The sequence below is a fragment of the Camelus ferus genome, chromosome 1, assembly GCF_009834535.1.
Source record: "Camelus ferus isolate YT-003-E chromosome 1, BCGSAC_Cfer_1.0, whole genome shotgun sequence".
Taxonomy (NCBI): domain Eukaryota; kingdom Metazoa; phylum Chordata; class Mammalia; order Artiodactyla; family Camelidae; genus Camelus; species Camelus ferus.
Genome location: NC_045696.1, coordinates 118,565,993 through 118,587,463, shown reverse-complemented (window position 1 = coordinate 118,587,463; position 21,471 = coordinate 118,565,993). Strand labels below are relative to the sequence as shown.

At 42.7% G+C, this 21,471-nt stretch overlaps 1 protein-coding gene across 7 annotated transcripts in view; it reads right to left on the bottom strand.

The window, feature by feature from the left end:
* The window catches only part of TBC1D5 (TBC1 domain family member 5), a 498,574-nt gene that overhangs the window by 32,794 nt on the left and 444,309 nt on the right, over positions 1-21,471 (bottom strand). For all 7 annotated transcript variants that reach the window (XM_032488852.1, XM_032488869.1, XM_032488856.1 and 4 more), the window contains one exon: positions 17,522-17,685. In XM_032488852.1, coding sequence (XP_032344743.1) covers positions 17,522-17,685 — 164 coding nt within the window. The remainder of the gene's footprint in view (positions 1-17,521; positions 17,686-21,471) is intronic.

The following is a 21,471-nucleotide window of genomic DNA, read 5'->3' as shown; positions in this document are numbered from 1 at the left end:
AAAACTTATTACAAAGTTACAGTCAAAAAAGTGTGGTACTGGCATAAAGACAGACATATTGACCAATGGAACAGAATAAAGAACCAGAAATAAATGGTCACATATAGGGTCAAATAATTTTTGGAAGAGTTCCAAGAAATTCACTGGGGGAAAGGACAGTATTTTCAATAAATGGTGCTGAGAAAATTGGATATCCATTTGCAAAAGAATTAAGTTGGACCTTATCGTTCACCATACACATATTACATAATTAACTCAAAATGGATCAAAGACCTAAATGTAGGATCTAAAGCTATAAAACTCTTAGAAGAAAACATAGAGCAAAAGCTTCATGACATTAAATTTGACAGTAATTTCTTAAATATGACACCAAAGGTACAGACAACAAAAGAAAAAACAAACTAGACTTCATGAAAATTAAAAAAAAAAGTGTGCATCAAAAAACACAATCAACAGAGTAAAATGGCAGCCCACAGAATGAGAGAAAATATTAACAAATCGTATATATGATAAAGGTTTAATATGCAGGATATACAGAGAACTCCTAAAACTCAGTAACAACAAAAACATTCAGCCTGATTAAAAAATGGACAAAGGATTTGAATAGACATTTTTCCAAAGAAGACATACAAATGGTCAACAAGCACATGAAAAGATGCTCAACATCAGTAACCATTAGGGGATGCAAATCAAAACCATAAAGAGACAATAGCAAATGCTCGTCAGAATCTGGAGAAACTGGAACACTTGTACACTGTTAGCAGGAACATAAAGTGGTACAGGCTGATATGAAAACAGCATGAATGTTCCTCAAAAATTAAAAATGGAATTGCTGAATGATCTAGCATTTCCACTTCTGGGTATATACCCAAAATAACTGAAAGCAGAGTCTCAAAGAGATATTTATACACTCATGCTCACAAGAGCATTATTCATAATAGCTAAGATGTGGAAGCAACCAAAGCATCCACTGATGGATGGATGGATAAACAAAATGTGGTCTATATACACAATGGAATATTATACAGCCTTTAAAAAGAAGAAAATTCTGACCCATGCTACAACATGAATGAACATTGAGGACATTATGCTAAGTGAAATAAGCTAGTCAAGAAAATACAAATACTGTGTGGTATTTGGATAAAGTACCATTTACATGAAATGCTTGGAGTAGTCAAAATCATAACCACAGACAGCAGAATGGTGGTTACTGCAAGGAGGGTGGGGTAAGTGGAAGGTTATTGTTTAACGGGTCTAGAGTTTCACATTTACAGGATAAAAGAGTTATGGAGATGGATACCCAACATTATGAAAGAATTTGATACCACTGTACTCTACACTTAAAAATGATTAAGATGGTAAATTTTAAGTTATATCTATTTTTTATCAAAATAAAAAAGAGACTATTGTCTCCCTAAAAAGTTAAAAATTGCCTGTCCTAAAAACAGCATGGTCAGGTGAGGCAGGAGCCAGGCTTCTGGCAGCTGGGCTCTCTGATCACACAGCCTTGGCTGGTCCCCACAGGGATGGTCCCAACCTGTTCCCTGCAGCAGCACAAGAGGAGGGGAGGGCAGGGCACCAGGCCAAGGATAGGGAGACACTTACGTTTCCATGCAAAAATGTTCTCCACCAAACTGCAGCTTGACTTTAAGCATATCCCTCAAGTTGACCAATTATATCTTAAATCCACATTCATGTCATTGGTTTACATGCGGAAATGATCCAAATAGCCTTTTGAAGTCAGGTGTTGTCAGGTTAAAATAATTAACTCAGATCACATGCTTGCCGTGGGTGGGACATATGGGTTACGGATTGTAAGTGATATTTTAAAAATAGAACATGTAAAGCTCACAAAATTAAGAGAAAGACATTTCCTCTTATTCAACTGCCTCTCATTTTTATTGAGGAAGTTAAAAAAAGATCTTGGTTTCTTACCCCATTCTATTCTTTTGCCTCTACCTGAAAAGGCAGAGATTACCTGCTGTCCAGTCATGACTAGTGACTTTCCTTTTCGTAGATGGGAGTTAAACATGCCTCTCTATGCCTCAGTTCTTTCATCTGTAAAACGGGAGATAATTATAGCACTGACCTCATCCAGCCTTCTGAGGATTAAAGGAGCTAATACATGTAAAATGTCCTAAGAGCAGAGTCCACGCGTGGAAAGTACACTGTTTACCCATCACCCACACGGAGGACATGTTCACATTAGGATACGTTTGAAGCTGGCTCTATCTATAGACAACCTCATTTCCGATTTGGTATTCAATTAATCTTACTTAGACTAATTCTTCTCAATCCTTAATAAGCACGAAAATTACCGGAGAAGGTCTAACATAGTAGGTCTGAGGTGGAGCCTGAGATTCCGTATTTGACAGGCTCCCAGGGGATGAGTACACATTTGGTCCATGGACCACACTCTGAGTGGCAAGGATTTAAATGACCATCTCCTGTCCCTCCTTGTTTCTTCTGAACAGAGCTTCCAAGCCCTCTGGGACGTCTGGGAAGCACTTTAACATTTCCCTGCTCTAAGGCAGTTTTAACAGATGTTTGCATGGTTAGATGCCTATTGGTAAGAGTCCAAAAGACTCTTCTCAAGACGAGGGAGGGTGCAGGGTGGAGGGAAGAAGGGTGACAGGCTTGTAAGGTAGCTTTCCAATCCCCCTCAGTCCATTCTGTCCAGAGTGGCTTCATTATTCTATTCAGAACTGACTCTTAGATTATTGGGTATCAATTTATTCTACTATAAACACAAGCACTTCTTTCAAAGCCAAATATACATTGATTTTACTGGGTTCTGCATGCTCTCTTCTGTACCTTTTGAAAAATCAGAGGCTGTGTATGAAGTATCAGAGAATAAAGGATGCTTTTCAAGCATAAATCAAATAAAAAGAAAATAGTAGAACATATCCATAATCTATGATATTTCAGTTCTCCCCTGAGTTTTTGAAGCTATTTTAAAAATAATTGTAAGTAATATTTATTAATTACTTTGTGCATTTAGAAACATGTTTTATGCCTAATGCCATTTCAACACTGTGGGATATTTTAATCTAACTTTGCCTTTCTAGAGGTTGTTTACAAAAAACCAATAAATGCAGTAAACAGAAAAGATAGGAACAGTGACAGAAGACTAGATCATGTACTATAAATTCTGAAGTAGACAGATTAAACTTACAATCCTGAAATAAAAATACCAGAAATTAAAATCTTCACCTAGGACAACCTCACACAGGTGTCACCAGAGGAAGAATAAAACTTACTTTCATAGTTACAAACCTTACTACTTGCAAAAATCCCATTACTGCTCCTTTAAATAAATAATCACATGCATACAGTATGTCTTAGGAATTTCCTAGCCTTTAAAAATTCAAAATGTGTAAAATGTTAAGCGTAGTTGTTAAGGCAATTGCCTGTCTTCTGAACATTTTAACGGGAAAAAAAAAAAAGACTTCTCTTAGAAGGGGTTGTGTTTGGCAGGCTCATTAAATGGCATTTGTGGGGAAAGGTCCTCATCTTTGGGACTCTGAGGTTATCACCTTCATGTTGTGCTTTAAAATTAGGCAGCCTGACCAGTCATCTGTAAACCAGAAGAACAGTTCTCTCTTCACCATATCAATTAGCACAGATGTTACCTTATTTATCAAGGGTTTTCCCCTCCCCACTTCCATGTGATCAGACCAACTGATGAAACCGCCCAGCCAGCACCTGCGCGCTTTCCCGTGCTGTTTCTGGCACCAAAGTAGGCGTCTGCACACTGGCTGACCCAGACTGAGAGTGAATTGTCCATCCTTGTACCTCTATCTCTACGCTGACGCCATGATGTCCCATTAGAGACAGACAAAACATGGCGCCCTACAGCCAATCCAAGCTGGGGATCAAGCTTGGGTTAAGAAGTACTTTAAGTTACAACTGGTAAAGGAAACCAAGTGTTGGGAAGGCTCTGATGAACACAAACACGACCAATTCTGAGACTCCTCAAATTAAAAAAAAAAGTGAGAAAGAATTCTCTAAATTCCCTGATTTATTAAAACATACCTATCCCACTTTAAAAGATTTATCCCTTAAACTAATTTATAAAAACCCCAACAACTCTTGCTATTTTTTATATGTGGCTGCTGCATGCCACTGGGAAACGAGGTGAGTTTTCAGGCCTGAGGAAAGCCTGCTGCATCCAAATCCTTGCGCAGCACACGAAACCCCTGTCGGCCTTCATTCACTCCTACACACTCACTGAGGGCCACGCTGTCCGGCACAGGAGACACTGTGCTAGAGACAAGTGCCTCTAACAGCCTTGCCACGAAACACAAGCAGTTCTTCCCCAGGGAACGCAAAGGACGCATTTGCAGATAACCCAGGACACGCCCCCTATCTCAAGGTGCTGCTTCCGAAGGTTAGAGGAGGGACCCTGGAATCTGCAGTCCAAGTAGCACCAAAGCCATCGACTCAAAGGGCTGGAAGTTTCCAGAGGGTGGCAGGGAAGGCTCCACGGGACACGGGGTGCCTGGGCAGGGCCTGGAAGGAACTCTAGGAATTTTGCGGCCACACGAATCACTTTGGTCAGAAGAGACAGTGGAGCAAAACAGCACAGTGTGAGACGCCATGCGAGGTTTGAGGCCACTGAGACAGCTGTGCGTTCCTGACGGGGGCTGGGCAGGGTTTGGAGGGAGGCCCTCCGGAGGAGGCGGGACAGGGTGCGCACTCTGAGGGCAGGCTGTGCCTCAGACCCGCAGGATTGGTTCCAGACAGAGGGAGCCTGGATGGGGAGCCACACATCGAGTCAGATGCTCACAGTGAGAAGGCTGGTGTTACCAATACTCAGGATGGATGCATGTGACCATTAATAAAATGGACTTACGCTAAAATTTCTGATTAATGTGGTATTGTTACTGAACGGAGTACTGAGAACTCGGTGACTCAACCAAGAGCAAAAAATTAATCTTATATGATCTTTATCTTCATTTCCGCAGCCCAACTGAATTCAGATGCTGCAGGTCAGGCCCAGAGTAGAGGCAGTTCTGTTATAATGCTTGTTTTGATAATGTGAATTTGTTCCAACAAGACTGATGGATTAGGGGACAACAGAGCGTAGCGTGACCTCCATGTTTGCTTAGACACAGCTGCATCCACAAGAAACCTGAGGTGGATGCAGAGCACCGCGTGGAGCCGGACCCGGCACGCAGGAATACACACAACGCAGACACGTGCACACTGCGCACACAGGCCGCGACCTCAGCGCACACCGTGTGTGCCAATGGGTGGCACCCAGGACGCAGATCTGCCCGATTCCAGAGAATCCTCCTTCCACTGCTCCCTGGTAGCTCACGGGCTGCAAACTTTCCAACATTCACTGCCCCAACCAAGCTTCCGGTCTCTTTCAAGGTCAGGGGCGATATTTATTGTAGCATTTATTTACTCTGTAATCATTTTAACACGTGCAAGACCGAGCTGCCACCTTTGCTAGGTTCCAACTTTACGTGACACTGATGCAGTTTTTGAACGTTGTTTCCCCAATCCCATTTCCCCCACGAGTCTGGTGGTTTCTAATGCATGATTTTGCACAGCACGGTGATTTGGGGGAAGATAGAAACTGCTGACAACAAAATGGACTACTCCGAGGATGCCTGTTCATTTGAAGGCAAACATACTGGTGACAAAGTGCTAGATTTTCCCACAAAGGTAACTCTGCAGACGAGCTTCATTCTGGAGATCGCGGTGGCACGCGGTAGGGCTGACGGAACTCTGACTCTGCAGGGAGGAGCTGGGGCTCCCTTGTTCACTCCACGTCTTCCTCCCCAGAGGACCCTGCCGCCCAGAGCCTCCTCCCCGGGGGACTCTGACCCAATCCAGAGCCCCAGGAAGGCCTGGTCTGTCTTTCTCCCTCTCTTCTTGCTTCCAACCAGAGGAAGCATCAGCTCCAAACCTCAGCTACACATTTGAATAATCTGGGAAGCTTTTAATGACTACCAAGACCCAAGCCTCATCTCAGAGATTCTGATTCATTTCTGTCACTTGTCTTTTTAAGCTTTTCAGGTGATTCTATTGTGTAGCTGGGACTTGGAAGCCCTTTGGACTTCTTGGCGCTAGTAACTTGTTATTATTTGTATCAGTTTGAGTCAGAATCTCAGTTACACTCAGCTTAAAGCATCCTAAACCATGACAGTCTCTTCGTAATGAGAGGCAAGTTCTGGCATTGAAACAGTCTTTACATTTAATCAGTCCACCTCAGAAACTTCAATCTCGATTCCTGGCAAAGGAATTAGGCTCATTTACTTGAGAAAAAGATCTCGTGCCTACCCAGCCTTCAAACCTGATTCTCAAGACTTTCATCAAGGGTATCAAAAAAGGAGTTTAATCACAATACAGACTACGGATGAGTGGCTCTGACTATAGACGCTGAGGAAAAAATCCAACATTCATTTATCCTGGCCAATAAATAGCTATTAATAGTCCAGCTGGGTGATATTAAGGTTTGCTGTCTAGAGATGGATTCAAGATTTCTATAAACGTTAGCATTATTATCTAATGGTTCCTTGATGGCTTCATTCTTATTTTCCTTAATTTCATTTTCCAAGGTGTTATCCTTCATATTTTATAAAACATGTATCTTGCCATGAAGGATAAGAGATGCCCAGACCGAGAAGACTGCCCAGAGTCCAGACCGCATACATCCTGATGTTAAGCGATGTGGCAGCATTTCTGTTCATTCGAGACCGACTGGAGCGTTATTCTGCATGTTGAGGCCTCTGTCATTTTTGGACTGTGTGGTGGTGGGTGTGTGTATGTGGGGCCGGTGAATTACATCATTTGCCAGGTCTTTCCACTTCCTTGTGAGTGGAATCCTTGAGAGATTTGAGGGGACTTAAGAACTCAGGGCAGTGTTGCAAACTTTCAAGACCTCCTTTATAATTCTGTCCTCACTTTGGGATGGCTTCCAAAGAGAAAAAGTGAGGACGATCATGACGTCAGAGTGATCACCTGAGAGTGACTCTAGATGCCAGCCTGAGAGGCTTTCCTGTTGCAGGGACAAGGTGTGGGTGGGAAGGGTTTATTTAATAAATAAATGCACAATGCAAAAAAAAGAAAGATAAGAAGCATGGAAGCAGAATAATAAGAACATCGAAGGTGAAAAAACAACTCAGAAATATGACCAGAAAGCCAGGAGTCAGTCTGGTCGGGGGTCTAGGCATCAAGGGTGGGGTGGGGCTGGGGGAGGAGCAACCCTCTTCATAACTGCTTTTCCAGTTGAAATAGTTTTCTTTTTTTTTTTTTTTTTAACATTTTTTTTGATTTATAATCATTTTACAATGTTGTGTCAAATTCCAGCGTTCAGCACAATTTTTCAGTCATACATGGACATATACACACTCATTGTCACATTTTTTTTCTCTGTGAGCTACCATAACATTTTGTATATATTTCCCTGTGCTATACAGTATAATCTTGTTTATCTATTCTACAATTTTGAAATCCCAGTCTATCCCTTCCTGCCCTCCGCCCCCCTTGCAACCATAAGTCTGTATTCTCTGTCTATGAGTCTATTTCTGTCCTGTATTTACGCTTTGTTTTTGTTTGTTTGTTTTTGTTTTTGTTTTTTAGATTCCACATATGAGTGATCTCATATGGTATTTTTCTTTCTCTTTCTGGCTTACTTCACTTAGAATGACATTCTCCAGGAACATCCATGTTGCTGCAAATGGCGTTATGTTGTCGGTTTTTATGGCTGAGTAGTATTCCATTGTATAAATATACCACATCTTCTTTATCCAGTCACCTGTTGATGGACATTTAGGCTGTTTCCATGTCTTGGCTATTGTAAATAGTGCTGCTATGAACATTGGGGTGCAGATGTCATCCTGAAGTAGGGTTCCTTCTGGATACAAGCCCAGGAGTGAAATAGTTTTCTTTATTCTTTTCTCCCTCGTCTTCCAGTGTCACCCATAACTTTTTAGAATTTCATATAAAGCTAATTTGTCCATGGCTTAACTACAATCATCGCTCTTTGAATTACTGCTGTACGTTTCTATCTACTGACCTAAGTAACTTTGGAAAATGATGTTTTGACTGGACACAGTAAGACTATTGACAGGACTGCACTAAGCCGGTCACAATTCCGAGGGAAAGGACGCATGGCTTTGCCACCATCTTAGATAAAAAGGTTGTGTGCGAACTGGATTATATTATCTTTTTTTTGGGGGGGATTATATTATCTTCTGATGATCCACATATTCAAGGCTTTTTAAAATCCTTCAGCCACATTGTAGTGTTAGGACTGAGAATGGTCTTGGTGGCTGCTTTTTTATGTATCTGAAAGAGTTGCTCGTGACCAACTGTCCTTCACAAGCAAACACCCCAGAGGAAGGTCAGACTTACATGAGCAAAGTTTACTAATCAAATCAAATACAAGTTAATCAGATGCATTTGTAATGACAGACATGCTAATTTTAAGAGGCTTAATAAAGCGTGAATGGTGCGTGCTCTGTGTAAATTATTGTGTTTCTTATTATCCTTATGGTCAAATGAATTTTATTTTTCTTTTCTCATCTTATTAGTTCCTAGTATCAATGCCAACATGTTTTCCTGGTACCATCCTTTTTTTGTTTGTTTCCTTTGTTCCTTAATGAGCTACGTAAAGCCTTAAACATGTACTTATTGTATTTTTTTTTATTTTGGGGGGATGTAATTAGGTTTATTTATTTATTTGTTTAAATAGAGGTACTGAGGATCAAACCCAGGACCTTGTGCACGCTAAGCACGCGCTCTACCACTGAGCTATTCCTTCCCCATCGTTGTTCTTTTTTTTCTTTTTTTCCAAATCATCCATGAAATAGAAAGATCCTGAATTTTTCCAACAATGGAAACTCCCTCTTGGGGCCCTTACCAACCTAAAACATGCTTTTAGTTAGGAAAAGTCACCTCCTTTGGGTGCAGGGCATGGGGAACTGGGTACTACCTTTGTGCAGAGGAAGAAACCGCCCCTTCTCCAGGCCCACCCGGCCCCAGACGTGGGCACCCTGCTTAGTGGGCAGCGGGCGGGTGGGGTTCAGTTTTCGTGCCCACCTGCCCCTCAGCAGGACTCCTGTCAGCAGTGCACAGGCTGCTCTGGCGAGTTCCTGCAGCTCTGCCCGATCCTCCCCTGCTGGTGTGGGAGCTTCCAGGTGCTTACCACCCGGTACCAATGCCTGCCACACGGGCATCTTGGAACAGCAGGCTGGGGGGAAGAAAGCGGGTTCAGGAACAGGAGGAAGCTATGGAAACGGCTGCCAAAGCCCCTGCCTGACCCTCCCTGCACAGCAGCTCGGCCTGAGGAGCAACCACAAAGGCGTTCTTTAGCCTTAGGGTTTCGAGGCAAGGTGGAGGCTGCCTGACATAGATCCCTCCTTGTTCAGAAGGCCTAGAATTCCTACAATGGGAGCAAAAGCGCTCTTTCTGGAATGAAAACCCAGTGGATTAAAAATGTCTTCCCTTGAAAAGTAAACAAAGGTGCTATGGCGAATAAGTGATAAGACGCTAAGGGCCAAAGATTTAAAAGCAGGAGGACGCCGGGTAGGAGGGGCTGGCGATGCCATCCAGGCGGACTGCCTGCAGCCTCCTCTGTCTGACCTCCATCTGCACAGGGCAGTGGGAGCCCACACTCCCTTCCCTGCAGTGTGCACATGCACTTCCGGGCACCAATGACTGTCCCCAGGGCAGGGCGGCATTAAAAGATGAAATAAATGTCAAGTTTCAAGAAAGGGCATTGGAGGGGAGCAAATGCTACTACCAAAGGCACATTTAATTTAGCATAATTCAAACGCACAGGAATTTCTGGCCGGGGATTCTAAACACTTCTCATTACTTCACTTGAGCTCTCCCCAAACTATCATTCCTGCCTCCAGGGCAGTGATCAGCACGGTCCAGGCATCTGGGCATTTCCTGGAGATTAAGGGGCTGAGGACAGATGGTGGAGGAAGAGGGCCCAGCATGAGGGGATAAGTGTCTCACTCATTCCCCAAGGGCTAATACTCAGTCAAGTTTCAGCACTCCGTTTCCTGTGCTTCTGCTTTAATAGGCGCCTCAAAAAATTTTTTTATTATTACGTGAACTGAGGACAGCAAAAAGACGGAGACAGAAGGACAGGACACTCCTACCAAGACACAAGCTCCACCTTCCCTGACCTGGGGCTGACACACTGGCAGAAAGGTTTGTTAATGTGAACACAGTTCAATATAACCTCGAATGACTGACTACATGTCATGGATCAAATATCTGAGTTCATTTTGACTTTCAGTTCAAATTCCTATCATGAGACTTAAAAGAAGCTAGAAAAACTGCTAATCTTTAAATTCATTTTATATATCTACTCATTGCAATGAACTGTATTACATGGGGATGTATTTTTACACGGAACTGTGTTTTAATCCAGTCATCATCAGTATTATTGATTAAATTCAATGAGAGATTACAAATATAGATTTATTAACTGAAAAAAATCCTATAATTAGATACTGTCTAGATACCAGTTTTCAATTCCATTCAGAAGTCCCTAAAAATCCATTCCAGTAATCAATACTTTCCACGTAATAGATCTTAGGAAGGATACATCACTGACTGAGGAGAGAATCAGATAACTAGGAAGAATCTGACTCCTTGAGAAGGCCACTGCTCAATCTCTCTCTTCCAACTACCAATCCAACTCAAGCTGCCTAAAAATCCACATGTAAAACATCACTGATAAAACGGAACTGGCTCTTTTCAAATGCAAATTCTTCCCAGAAGCATCTCGGCAATGACTACTTTGGGGATACCTGGCCTGTCACAGTGCCCAGTCACAGGCTTCCACCACCTTTCCCACTGCCATGGACTCCTGGCACCTGTCCTCTTACTGACTGGGTTCAGAGTGGGCAGGGATTTAATCTGGCCAACCAATGAGACGGGAGGGAAAGCCTGCTGGGGGGCTTGCAGGCTGACTTCTCTAGAAGATGCCGAGTGTGTTGGGGGGAGACAGGATACACACCTGGTTCTTGGTAGCCCTCTTGAGAAAGATGATTGCGGGTGGGTTGAGGACGAAGCCGAGACACAGAGGTGGCAGCATGGAAAGCTGGCGACACCAATCTACAGCTGAATTAGCCAACCCCAGACCTGCCCATCTCAGGGCTCTTGTTATCTGAAACAGTAAGCAACGCACTTCCTCACCTGAGACTGGAATTTCTCTTATCTTTACCAAAAGCAACTGCATATAATCCCAACTGTTTTACACTCTGCCGGGGGCCTGAGGGAGAAGAAAACACGTACACAGACATTCAGTACCCACCACCACCACCTGTCCCGGAAGGCGCGGGGCCTTCCTAAGGAAGACGATGGCGGCATTTACTGAAAGAAGAAGTATGTCTGTGGTTCGAGTCTAATCTCTCAGAATGAAGCCTGTCTAGACCAATGAAGTCCTGCGGTCTGTCTTCTGAATCCCTATCATTTACTGTCTTTACTGCTCTATGGCATTAAGCCATCTAATGCCTCCTTGGGTGATGAGTTATATTTTTATTTAGTTTAATTGTTACTTAACTTTTGATGTGTTTCTGCCTCCCCCAATTTCACTGTAAGCACATTCAATGGCGCTGCTCTTTTATATTTCTTATATAGAGATGACTTAAATTCCAGCTTCTAGAACATGACCTGACTAGATTAGGTGATGCTCAGGTTGTCTATACTTTCAGAAGGATGAGTCTGCTTTCCAGTCTGTTTTCATTTGTCTGAGACGTTTTTGTTATTTTGTTGTGATAAAGGATCGATCAGTGAGAAGGGGCTCCAAGATGGCAGAACAGACGGACGCAGAGCTCACCCTCTTCCACAGATTCATCAAAAATAATCTACCTGTGGAACAATTCTCACCAAATACCTACTGAATCCTGGCAGAAGATCTCATACATTCAAAGCTACAAGGATAGATTAATAACTAGGTTAAAAATAAATTCTATTAGTATGACCGTGGCCTATGTTCAAACCACCACAGGGCAATGATGAGTGCGTGCAGGAGTCACGATGACACAGGGTGAGCACCCCCAGTGGTGCTGGGAGCCTGGGCACGGTGGGTCGCTCATTACACACCTTGTTTTATGCAGGGATTTTCAGCTCACACAATTTTGATTTCCTGTGGTTTAGAGACGATTCTGAACTATTTATAAGTTTAGATCTTTGGAGCTTGGTATGTAATTATCACAAAGCAAGTTGTCCTGCAGGTCATTAGGAATTTGGGAAAAAAATCACTTAACTGGCTAATGTGCTTAAACACTAGAACTTATTCACATCTGCAAGTCAATTTTTGAGTTTTTCTTATATTCCCTATTCTTTAACTTTAGCAAAGACACTCTTGGAAAACAACTTGGCGACAGTCATAGAACATGACTAGCGGAGCTAAAACAAGTGAAAACTTATTTACCAATCAGATGAATGACCAACTCAAATAGATTTCTAGAAAACTAAGTATTGGATGTCATTTACATCACCGTGGAAAATAAACCATTTAAAAAATTTAAAAGTATCAAAAATTTCAACTTCCTCTAGACTAAAATAATCAGAGCTTGGTTAAAACCTGGACTGAATTAGGTGAGCCCTAAAGACTCTTTCGGGAAAGAGAGCAGAGGGAAAACTGTTTTCATGAATAAATCCCAATCCTCAAAGCAATACTACTGATAGTGAAGGGAGGTCGAGTCTTAACACTTCCTACTACTTTGGTCACATTTCATTTCAGAGAAGTAGTATAATGGTGCTGCTGATAAACATACAGCACAAAGCTTAATTTGTGACCTCTCTCCAGGATTAGCTGAGTTTTGTGTTCTTTTATTATACGACCAGACCAGGGGCACCAACAGGAGTAGACATAATACATATTCACTTAAAGAAGAGAGCCTGTGGATTACAGAAAGGCGTCCTATGAGACGTGAAAAGGCAACAGTGAGAGTCTGAAAAAAGTTCTATGACCTAATATACGATTCTTGTCCAAAGTACATCACACTTCTATTGATGTCTCATATCATCTCTCAATGATTAGATTAGAAACATTATAAGCAGATCTCATCACTCTTGGGTTGACAGCTACTATGAGATTACCTGTTTTAATGTCCGTTTTCAACTGCTATTGGAGTCTTTTCTTAACTGACATCAGCAACTTCTTCCAACTATACTTCAATTGAAAAATAATAATGACATAAAAACCAACTATACTTCAATTAAAAACTTAATTAAAAAAATTTCTTGACCCTTGGACACTTTAAAAGATCAACTGAGTCTTGAAATCTGAAAGGTATTGTATGGTTTAAGGCACTGGGGACCCAAAGCAGGAGATATCTTTGCTTCAATTTCTGGCCACTTGCTGAGAAACTGATGAAGATGATGATCATGTTAATGAAAAGTTATCTTGGAATTCTCTGAGGGCTTGGACTATCCCTGTCACACCAGCCAGGCCGGGAATGAAAGCAAAGTGGGCTCAAGGATGACAGATGCCTAGTCATGGGCTCTGGTGCCGAGGGACCTCTCTGGTGGCAGCATATGGCTCCCATGGAAGAGTGCACCCCAGCTATGGGCCTGGACACTTTCCAGCTGTGCGTTTGGCCATGATGAGCAACAATCTCAGCTTAATTCAATTAGGGTTGATTCCTCACTCATCCTCCACATCTAGCACGGGTTGGCAGGGGGGCTCTGCTCACTGTGCCCGAGGGAAGGGGACCGGCGTGGAAGGTCTTGCAGTGGCAATCCGCACACACCCCGCCACTCACAGCTCACTGGATAGAACTGTCACGTGGCTCTGACAGATCACAGGGGACAAGGGGTGGAATCCTATCAAGGGCATAGACTGGGAGAGAACTGGAATTATTTGGCAAAGAGCATTGACTACAACATATTATTATTGACTACAACATATAAAATAATAACCTATTATTTGGAAAACCATGGGCTTTCCCTGGAAAATGTCTGTCTGCTTACTTGCCACAAGTTAGGAAATACATTACATTCTGAACAATAATTAGGCATTCTGTTTCTCAATTCAGAGCAGGTCCAAGTAGAGAGTTACACTTACTCTATTTCTGTTTTTTGCTCCACTCCTCAGTTTTAAGTCACAGCATCACCATAGAGAGAAGCCATTGATTGGTGTCACTGACGAACCCACATGCCACCAGAATATGACAGAACAAACACAAAACATGTCTCCACATGCCTTCTCATTTGTTACTCCTGATTCTGGTTCTTCACGGACACGCTCTCTGAACAGGCAGACAGCTTCTCTTCTAATTTATGCCAATACACTGTATTTTTGTTGGGATTTGTAGTTATTATTTGTAATCTCAGTTATACATGTACCGTGTGGAAGAGTCAAAGGTTCTCCGAGGCTTGTTATGAACAACCGTTCACACAACCCCACCCTCCACTTCCTGCCCTCCTCCTCGCAAGCCACCACTTTCAATTCTTTCGCCCATTTTTTTCACCTCTATTGCTCGAGCTTATTTTGCCACCCCTTGATTTTTCTAGACAATATTCATCATTAGAGATTTGCTACGACGGAAGGTGAAGATGTAGCCCTGTTGCCCAACCCCCATGACCCCTCTGCCTCCCCAGGCCAACACACAAACCCTCCCCAACTTCTCAACAGGATTTTATCATGACTAACAGTCAACAGACTTACACTCTGATGTCTCCGTGAATTCGAGCCCTGGCTCAGTGACAAGGTTTATCAATACCTTTCTTTTCCTGTGTACTCTTTAGTTTTTCTTTGGGGTGACTATTGTCCTAGGTTTTAATGGCTTATTTTTTTTAGCAAGTTTTATCACTCATTCCAACCTAAACTCACCCCGAGTTGTGTAAATTTCTCAATTTCTCCAAATAGATTAGTCACCCTCCCAATTTCATCTTTTTAGAGAAAATTTTCTGGAACTTTCTGACTTATTTCAAGCCAGGCTGGCTGCTGCTGCTGGAGCTGCTCGACAGCTGTGCTTTCTAACTAGTCCTGCGATCCCTACAGCACCATCCGTGGGATCCTTGGCCAGGCTCTGGGCACTCCACCGCCTCGTTCTCACCCGTCCTCTGTCCTTGGTGTACGTGCTCATTTTTGTAGAGGGCCTGCTCCAGCGATTTCTGAGAACAGGTGCACGGGAATACGGGTTTTGGGTCTTGAATGTCTGCAAGGGGCTTTGTTCTGCCCTCACACAATTAGTCTGGCTGGCGTTGGGTCTGGGTTGGAAGTAATTTTCTCTCAGAACTCTGAAGGAATTCCTCCCGTCTCACTGCTGGTGTTGCCATGTGAAATTTGGAGCTGGTCTACTTCCTGATCTTTTGCTGGAAATCCTTCTTTCTCCCCAACTCTACGTGTTTGGAGGGTATCTCTTTGCTCCCAGTTTTGAACTTTTCCAGCGATGGATCTGGGTGTGTTTGTTTTCACTCACGTGGGACTTTCAATGAACTTTTTCAGTCTGAAAACTCAGGTGTTTCATTAAGTGGAGACACTTAATGAACTGTACTTTTGATCATTTCCTTCCTTTCATTTTCTCTGTTCTCTCTTTCTGGAACTCCTTTTGTTTGTTTTTTTTTTTTTTTTTAAAGATTTTGAACCTTCTGGGCTGGTTCTCTAATTTTCTTATATTTACCTCTTTTACTTTCTTTATCTGTCCTGCATTCTATTTTCTGAGGTTTCCTCAATTTTGTTTTCCAACCCTCCTACTGAGTTTCACACTTCAGATGTCCCATTTCCATTTGTAATAGCTTTCGTTGTTGCTGTTCCTCTCAGGATGAGTATTTTTTTCTGACGTATTCTCCTGCAAAGACTTGTTTCCTCCCAGTTGCTTTTTCCTGTTTGTTTCTGTCTGTCCTCTCAGATGCCGTCTGCAAGTAGCCGGTGATCCTTGGCTGTCTTGCTCATATAGAATACGTTAACTACAAGCCAAGAGAAAGTTCTGTGCTTAGATGGGACTGTGATGGTTGCGTTCACTGGGAAGTGAACTGGCTGCTTCCCTGGATAACCCCAAAGGTCCGTCTGTGTTTTTTAAAGTGTGGCTTCTGCCAGGACAAAACCCTTCCAATCTCCTGCCTGAAGGGATCTACTTTCTCGTATTCTGGGGAGTCTGGGGACCTCAAATTCAGTATTTTAATATATTCAACACCCCCTTTTCGAGGAAGTAGTCCCACACTCAGCTGTTCCTCATCTCTCTTGGTCCAGAACTGTTGTTTTGCACTTTCCAGAGAACTAAACCTCCAGTCTTCTGCCAGAGCGAGGAAGACAGTCTCTGTGCTTCTTGAAGGAACTTCTAACCAGTCCTCATGTCTTCGACTCCCCTTCACCTTGTGTCCGGTTCCCAAGCTTCCAGAGGCTTTTACCTCTTACATCAAGTTGCTTCTCGGCTCCTCCCTGCCGCTGGCCTGGCACTCGGCCTTCTCAGGCTGCTAAGTCGGTTTCCACATAACATCTCTCTCCAAGTAGCAGCATCTTGCTGCTGCTGTCCTCTCTCCGGCTTCCTCACTCCCCGAGGGTTTCTCTGTAACGACCTTAACGTCCCTGGAGTGGAGACTGGGAGGGAGCAGAGCTAACTGCTTGCATTAAAGCTGCCATTTTCCAATGGAAGTTTCATCCTGCTCTTCTGCACGTTAGAGAATCACGGTTCCTCCAAGTGGAAAGCACCTCAAGAGAGTACGCAGTGAACCCTTCCCTTCAGAGAGCAAAGGACGCTGTTGAAACGGCAGGTGAGGTGGTTGAAGCACCAGGAAACTGCGTGTCCTGGGCGAGGTCAGACACGGTCACCCAGATAGACAAGTCTGTATGCTGTAAACAATTACCCCTCAGAGGTTTACACTCTGTTTCCCCACCCTTAGCACTATTCCAGCAACACCCAGATCCTTGTCGGTAATACCTTACAACACCTGCACTGCACCCTCCTCCAGTGGGCAGATGAATTCTTCATATTAGAATATTAAGTGTTGAACTAGCTATAAAATTTGACTGTTTTACTTCTTGTGTAGTTGACTTAAAGAATTTTCAGACACAACCAGATTTTTTTAAGGAGTTGATACGCGCTAGGTATGATCTTCTGAGTAACACATACAAAGGATCTTAGAAAAACACCTATCAATACATCATAATTTAAAAGTTATTCGTATAGCTTTTAAAAATAATGGGTAAAATAATAATTTTTAATTTTCAAGAAATACTTAAAACCGAAAAAACATCTTGGTTTGTTTGAAGTGTCTTATTCTATTGTTTGATAGAAGGCTATTCATTACATTTTAGAAGAAAACCCAGGCTTTGACAAAGGTACTTGTAGAGAAAAAAATGACCAAGATTTGGAGTTCAACTTATTTTAAACTAATGTTACTTTTCTCCCCAGTGTAATATAAGACCAGAGCCTTCAAATATCACTAAATTATAATAATAAAATTAAAATATGTTTATGAAATAATTCATTTTAGTCTGTAAACATTTTTAAGAATTTTAGAAAAGTAGAAGCTTTAACAGATGCAGCATTCCCAAGGAAAATTAAGGAGAAAAAGAAAACTGTGCACTTACAGATTCTTTTCTGCCCATAGTTTTGCTGTGCGAGCGGGAACGGGAGATGTTGCTGAAAAAGGAGTCCTTTTTAGTGGCAGATGAAGGCGGGGAGCCAGTGAACTCTCTTCCTCCAGGCAAACTCTCAGTGCTTGGAGATGAACTGATGTTTTTAGAACTTTGTCCTACAAGAAAAATGAAGAAGCAATAATGAAACAGCAGACTTTTTCACTGCTACTGAATTAACTGCCTTCAATAAATGATCAATAATGGTATTTCTTTATTCACACTGTCAACATAATGACGCTGTGGAGTAAGATGCATGCATTTTTATGTATCAGAATAGTGGCCAATTTTTTTTTCTTTTTAATGGAGGTACTGGGGATTGAACCCTGGACCTTGTGCACGCTAAGCATGCGCTCTCTACCTAAGCTGTATCCCCTAGCCCTGCTGTCAATTTTTTAAAGCAATGAAGTACTGCTACAGTTTTCTACAAGTTATTTATACTACAATGACCTAAGTGTAGTACACATACAAAAAAACCTGAAAAATCCAATTTTTAGAAATTACACGTTAAAAGACTGGATTTTCCCTCACTAATGGAATCATCCTTCATAATAGAAGCCCGAACCAATTATACTGCACATCATCTTATTAATATAAAAAAGTCTAAATCCTTCACCAATTTTTCAAGAGCCTCTTTCCTTTTCATTAACTGCAGAACAGACACACTGTGACCCCCAGACCAAGGAAGGAGCATCTGGAAATGGGACAAGGTGCAGGCGCACAGAGTGGCATGCCAGACTGGCTCCCCCGTTAGCAGGGCTGCGTCTGTGACTCTGGCAGGGCCTTATTCACTGACAGGTTCTGGAGCCATAAAGCTCCTTAGACAGGAGCAGGGGCTCCAGGGAGTCCTGCGGGGAGGGTGGCAGGGTGCGGAAGACAGGTGGACAGAACTGGCTACGGCCAGGCCCGCGTGGGTCTCACTTACACAACGGGGAGACTCCTGGAAGACTGTCAGGGGGACTTAAGGACCTAGCAGCAGTACCTGATGTGCATTCATTTGTTCATTCATTCATTCACTCATTCATTCACCCACAGCAACTGAAGGCCTAGTCAGTGCCAGACACTTCTAGATGCAGGGAGACCGTGGAAACTAGACCATCAAAAATCCCATCCTGGGAGAGGATACAGCTCCGTGGTAGAGCGCCTGCTTTGCATGCACGAGGTCTCGGATTCAATCTCCAGTACTTCCATTAAAAACAAAACAAAATAAAATAAAATAAAATATTGGGAGTTGGGGTATAGTTCAGTGGTAGAGCGCATGCTTAAGAGTGCAAGAGATCCTGGGTTCAATCCCCAGTACTTCCATTAAATAAATAAAGTAAAAATATAATAAAATATTAGGGTGGGGGGGTAGAGCTCAGTGGTAGAGTGCCTGCTTAGCATGCATGAGGTCCCGGGTTCAATCCCGGGTACCTCCATTAAATAATTAAGTAAATGAATGAATGAACAAGCAAACTAACAAAACCTAATTACCCCCTCCCCCCAAAATTCCATACTTCATACTTCAAGGAGTTCACTTGCTAGTGAGCAGAGACAAATACATGAATAAAATATGTATGATTTTAGATGTTAGTAAATACTGTCGGGAAAAATAATGTAGTCAAAGGGGCCATGAGTATCTGAGGAAGGCGTGAGGTCTTAAACAGGATGGTTGAGAACTGAGATGCGTGACACCTGGGCAAAAACTTGAAGAAGGTAAAATATCAGCTTGGCAGGTTAATATGAAGGGACAGCAAGTGCCAAGGCCCCAAGCAGGACCTTTGTGTTTCGAGGGACAGCAGGGAGGCCAGGGCGAGGTCTGGGAGCTGGTGGGCATCGCGGCAGGTGGGGACCTGTAGACAATTTTCATGACTTTTCCTCTGAGATGGGAAACCACTGGAGGATTTGAGCAGAGGAATGACAAGATTTGATTTAATTTTAAAAGGATCAATCTGACTGCTGTTGTGGTGAACAGAATGAGGAGTGAGAGAGGGCAAAAGAAGTGGGGAAACAATTTTTCCTGCTGCAAAAATCCTGGTATGAGAGGGAGAGAGGGGTCAAGTTTAACTCCACGTTCTAAGATCAGACAGTGGTGATGGTTGAACATCCCTGTGAATACACTAGAATTTTACACTTCAAAAAGGTGATTTTATGGCATGTGAATTATTATTATTTATAATTAACCTGTGATTTTTATAAAGTCAGTCTTCACATGTGACTGCCGGCCAGGGACTGGCAGTGAGGGCGGGCCGTTTCCACCGACGCCGGGCTCCCTGGTAGGAGCTCGGCTGCGGGGCTGCCTGCTGAGCCGGCAGACTTCCAGGACATCTGCATCGCAGTCCGATGCACCCCTTTCTGAGTTCCATCCCCTCCTCTCTTCCCTTCACAGATGTTATTCCCCAATAAACCTTTTGTACGTCTAACTCCGTCTCAGGGTCTGCCTCCTGGAGAATCCCACCTGCAACGGGGGATGCTGGGGTGAGCCCTGACGGAGCCTGGGGGTGGCCCTGAGGTCTGGGGAGGAGAGGCAGCAGGGGCCCGCTGTACGAGCATCCCGCGCTGACCTCAGGGTCCAGACTATCAAAGTCAGCCTGCATCTTCGCTTCTTCCCTGCTCTGCCTCCTTCTGTCTCCCGCCACCCGCAGGCTCTGGGTCTTCACTTCCCCAGGCTCCATTTCATGGCAGTGATCTCCGGAGTACAGGGTCCTAGAATGATGGAGCTGACAAGGACCCCGGGAACCACCTACTTGTTTTCTCTTTTAAAATTATGCCGCTAATACATAGAACATTTTTACCATAAATAGATTAAATGTGAAAACTGCCTTTATTAAAAAAATCAGCTTTACTGAGTGGTAATTCATACACCATAAAATTCACCTTTTTAAAGTATATACTTCAGTGATTTTTACTATATTCAGAGATTCTCAATCATCACCATCTAATTTTAGAACATTTCTGTTGCCTGCAAGAGACCTCCTGCCCCTTAGCAGTCACTCCCAATACTGTCCTCTCCACAGCCCTCGGTAACCACTAATCAACATTCTGTCTCCAAGGCTCTGCCTTTTCTGGACATGTCATAGAAATGGGATTAAACAATGTGTAAGCTTTTGTGACTGGCTTCTTTCAGTTGGCAAAGTGTTTTCAGGACACATTTATGCTACAGCCAGTATCAGGATCTCATTCACTTTTCATTGCCCAATAATATTCTATTGTACAAATAGACCACATTTTGTTTATCCATTCATCAGTTAATGACATTTAGCTTGTACCATTTCTTGGCTATTACGAATAATGGTACTTTAAACATTCATGTATAAATTTTTGTGTAGATATGTATTTTCATTTCTGTTGGGTCAATACCTAGGACTCAAATTGCTGGGTCAATATGTAAGTCTGTGTTTAACATTTAGAGAAACTGTCAAATTGGCTTTGAAAGTAGCCACACCATTTTACATTCCCATCAGCATTGTACGAGGGTTCCAACTTCTCCAAATCCTTGTCAACACATATTTGGCTGTTCTTTATTTTAGCCATCCTAGTGGGTATGAAGTGGTATCTCGTGATTTTTATTTGCGTTTTATCAATTCATGTGCTTATTAGACATCTGTGTATCTTCTGTGGAGAAATGTCTCTTCAAACCTTTTGCCCATTTTTAACACTGGGTTATCTGTCTTTTTATTGTTGAGCTGTAAGAATTCTTCATATATTCTGTGTACAAGTTCCTTCTCATATATATATATATGTAATTTGCAAAAAATTCTCCCATTCTCTGCACTGTCTTTTCACCTTCTTAATGGGACCCTTTGAAGCCAAAAAGTGTTTAATTTTGATAAAGTCCCATTTACCTACTTTTTCTTTTTGTTTGTGCTGTTGGTATCATAAGAAGCCATTGCCTAATCACAAAGATTTACTCCTATATTTTCTTT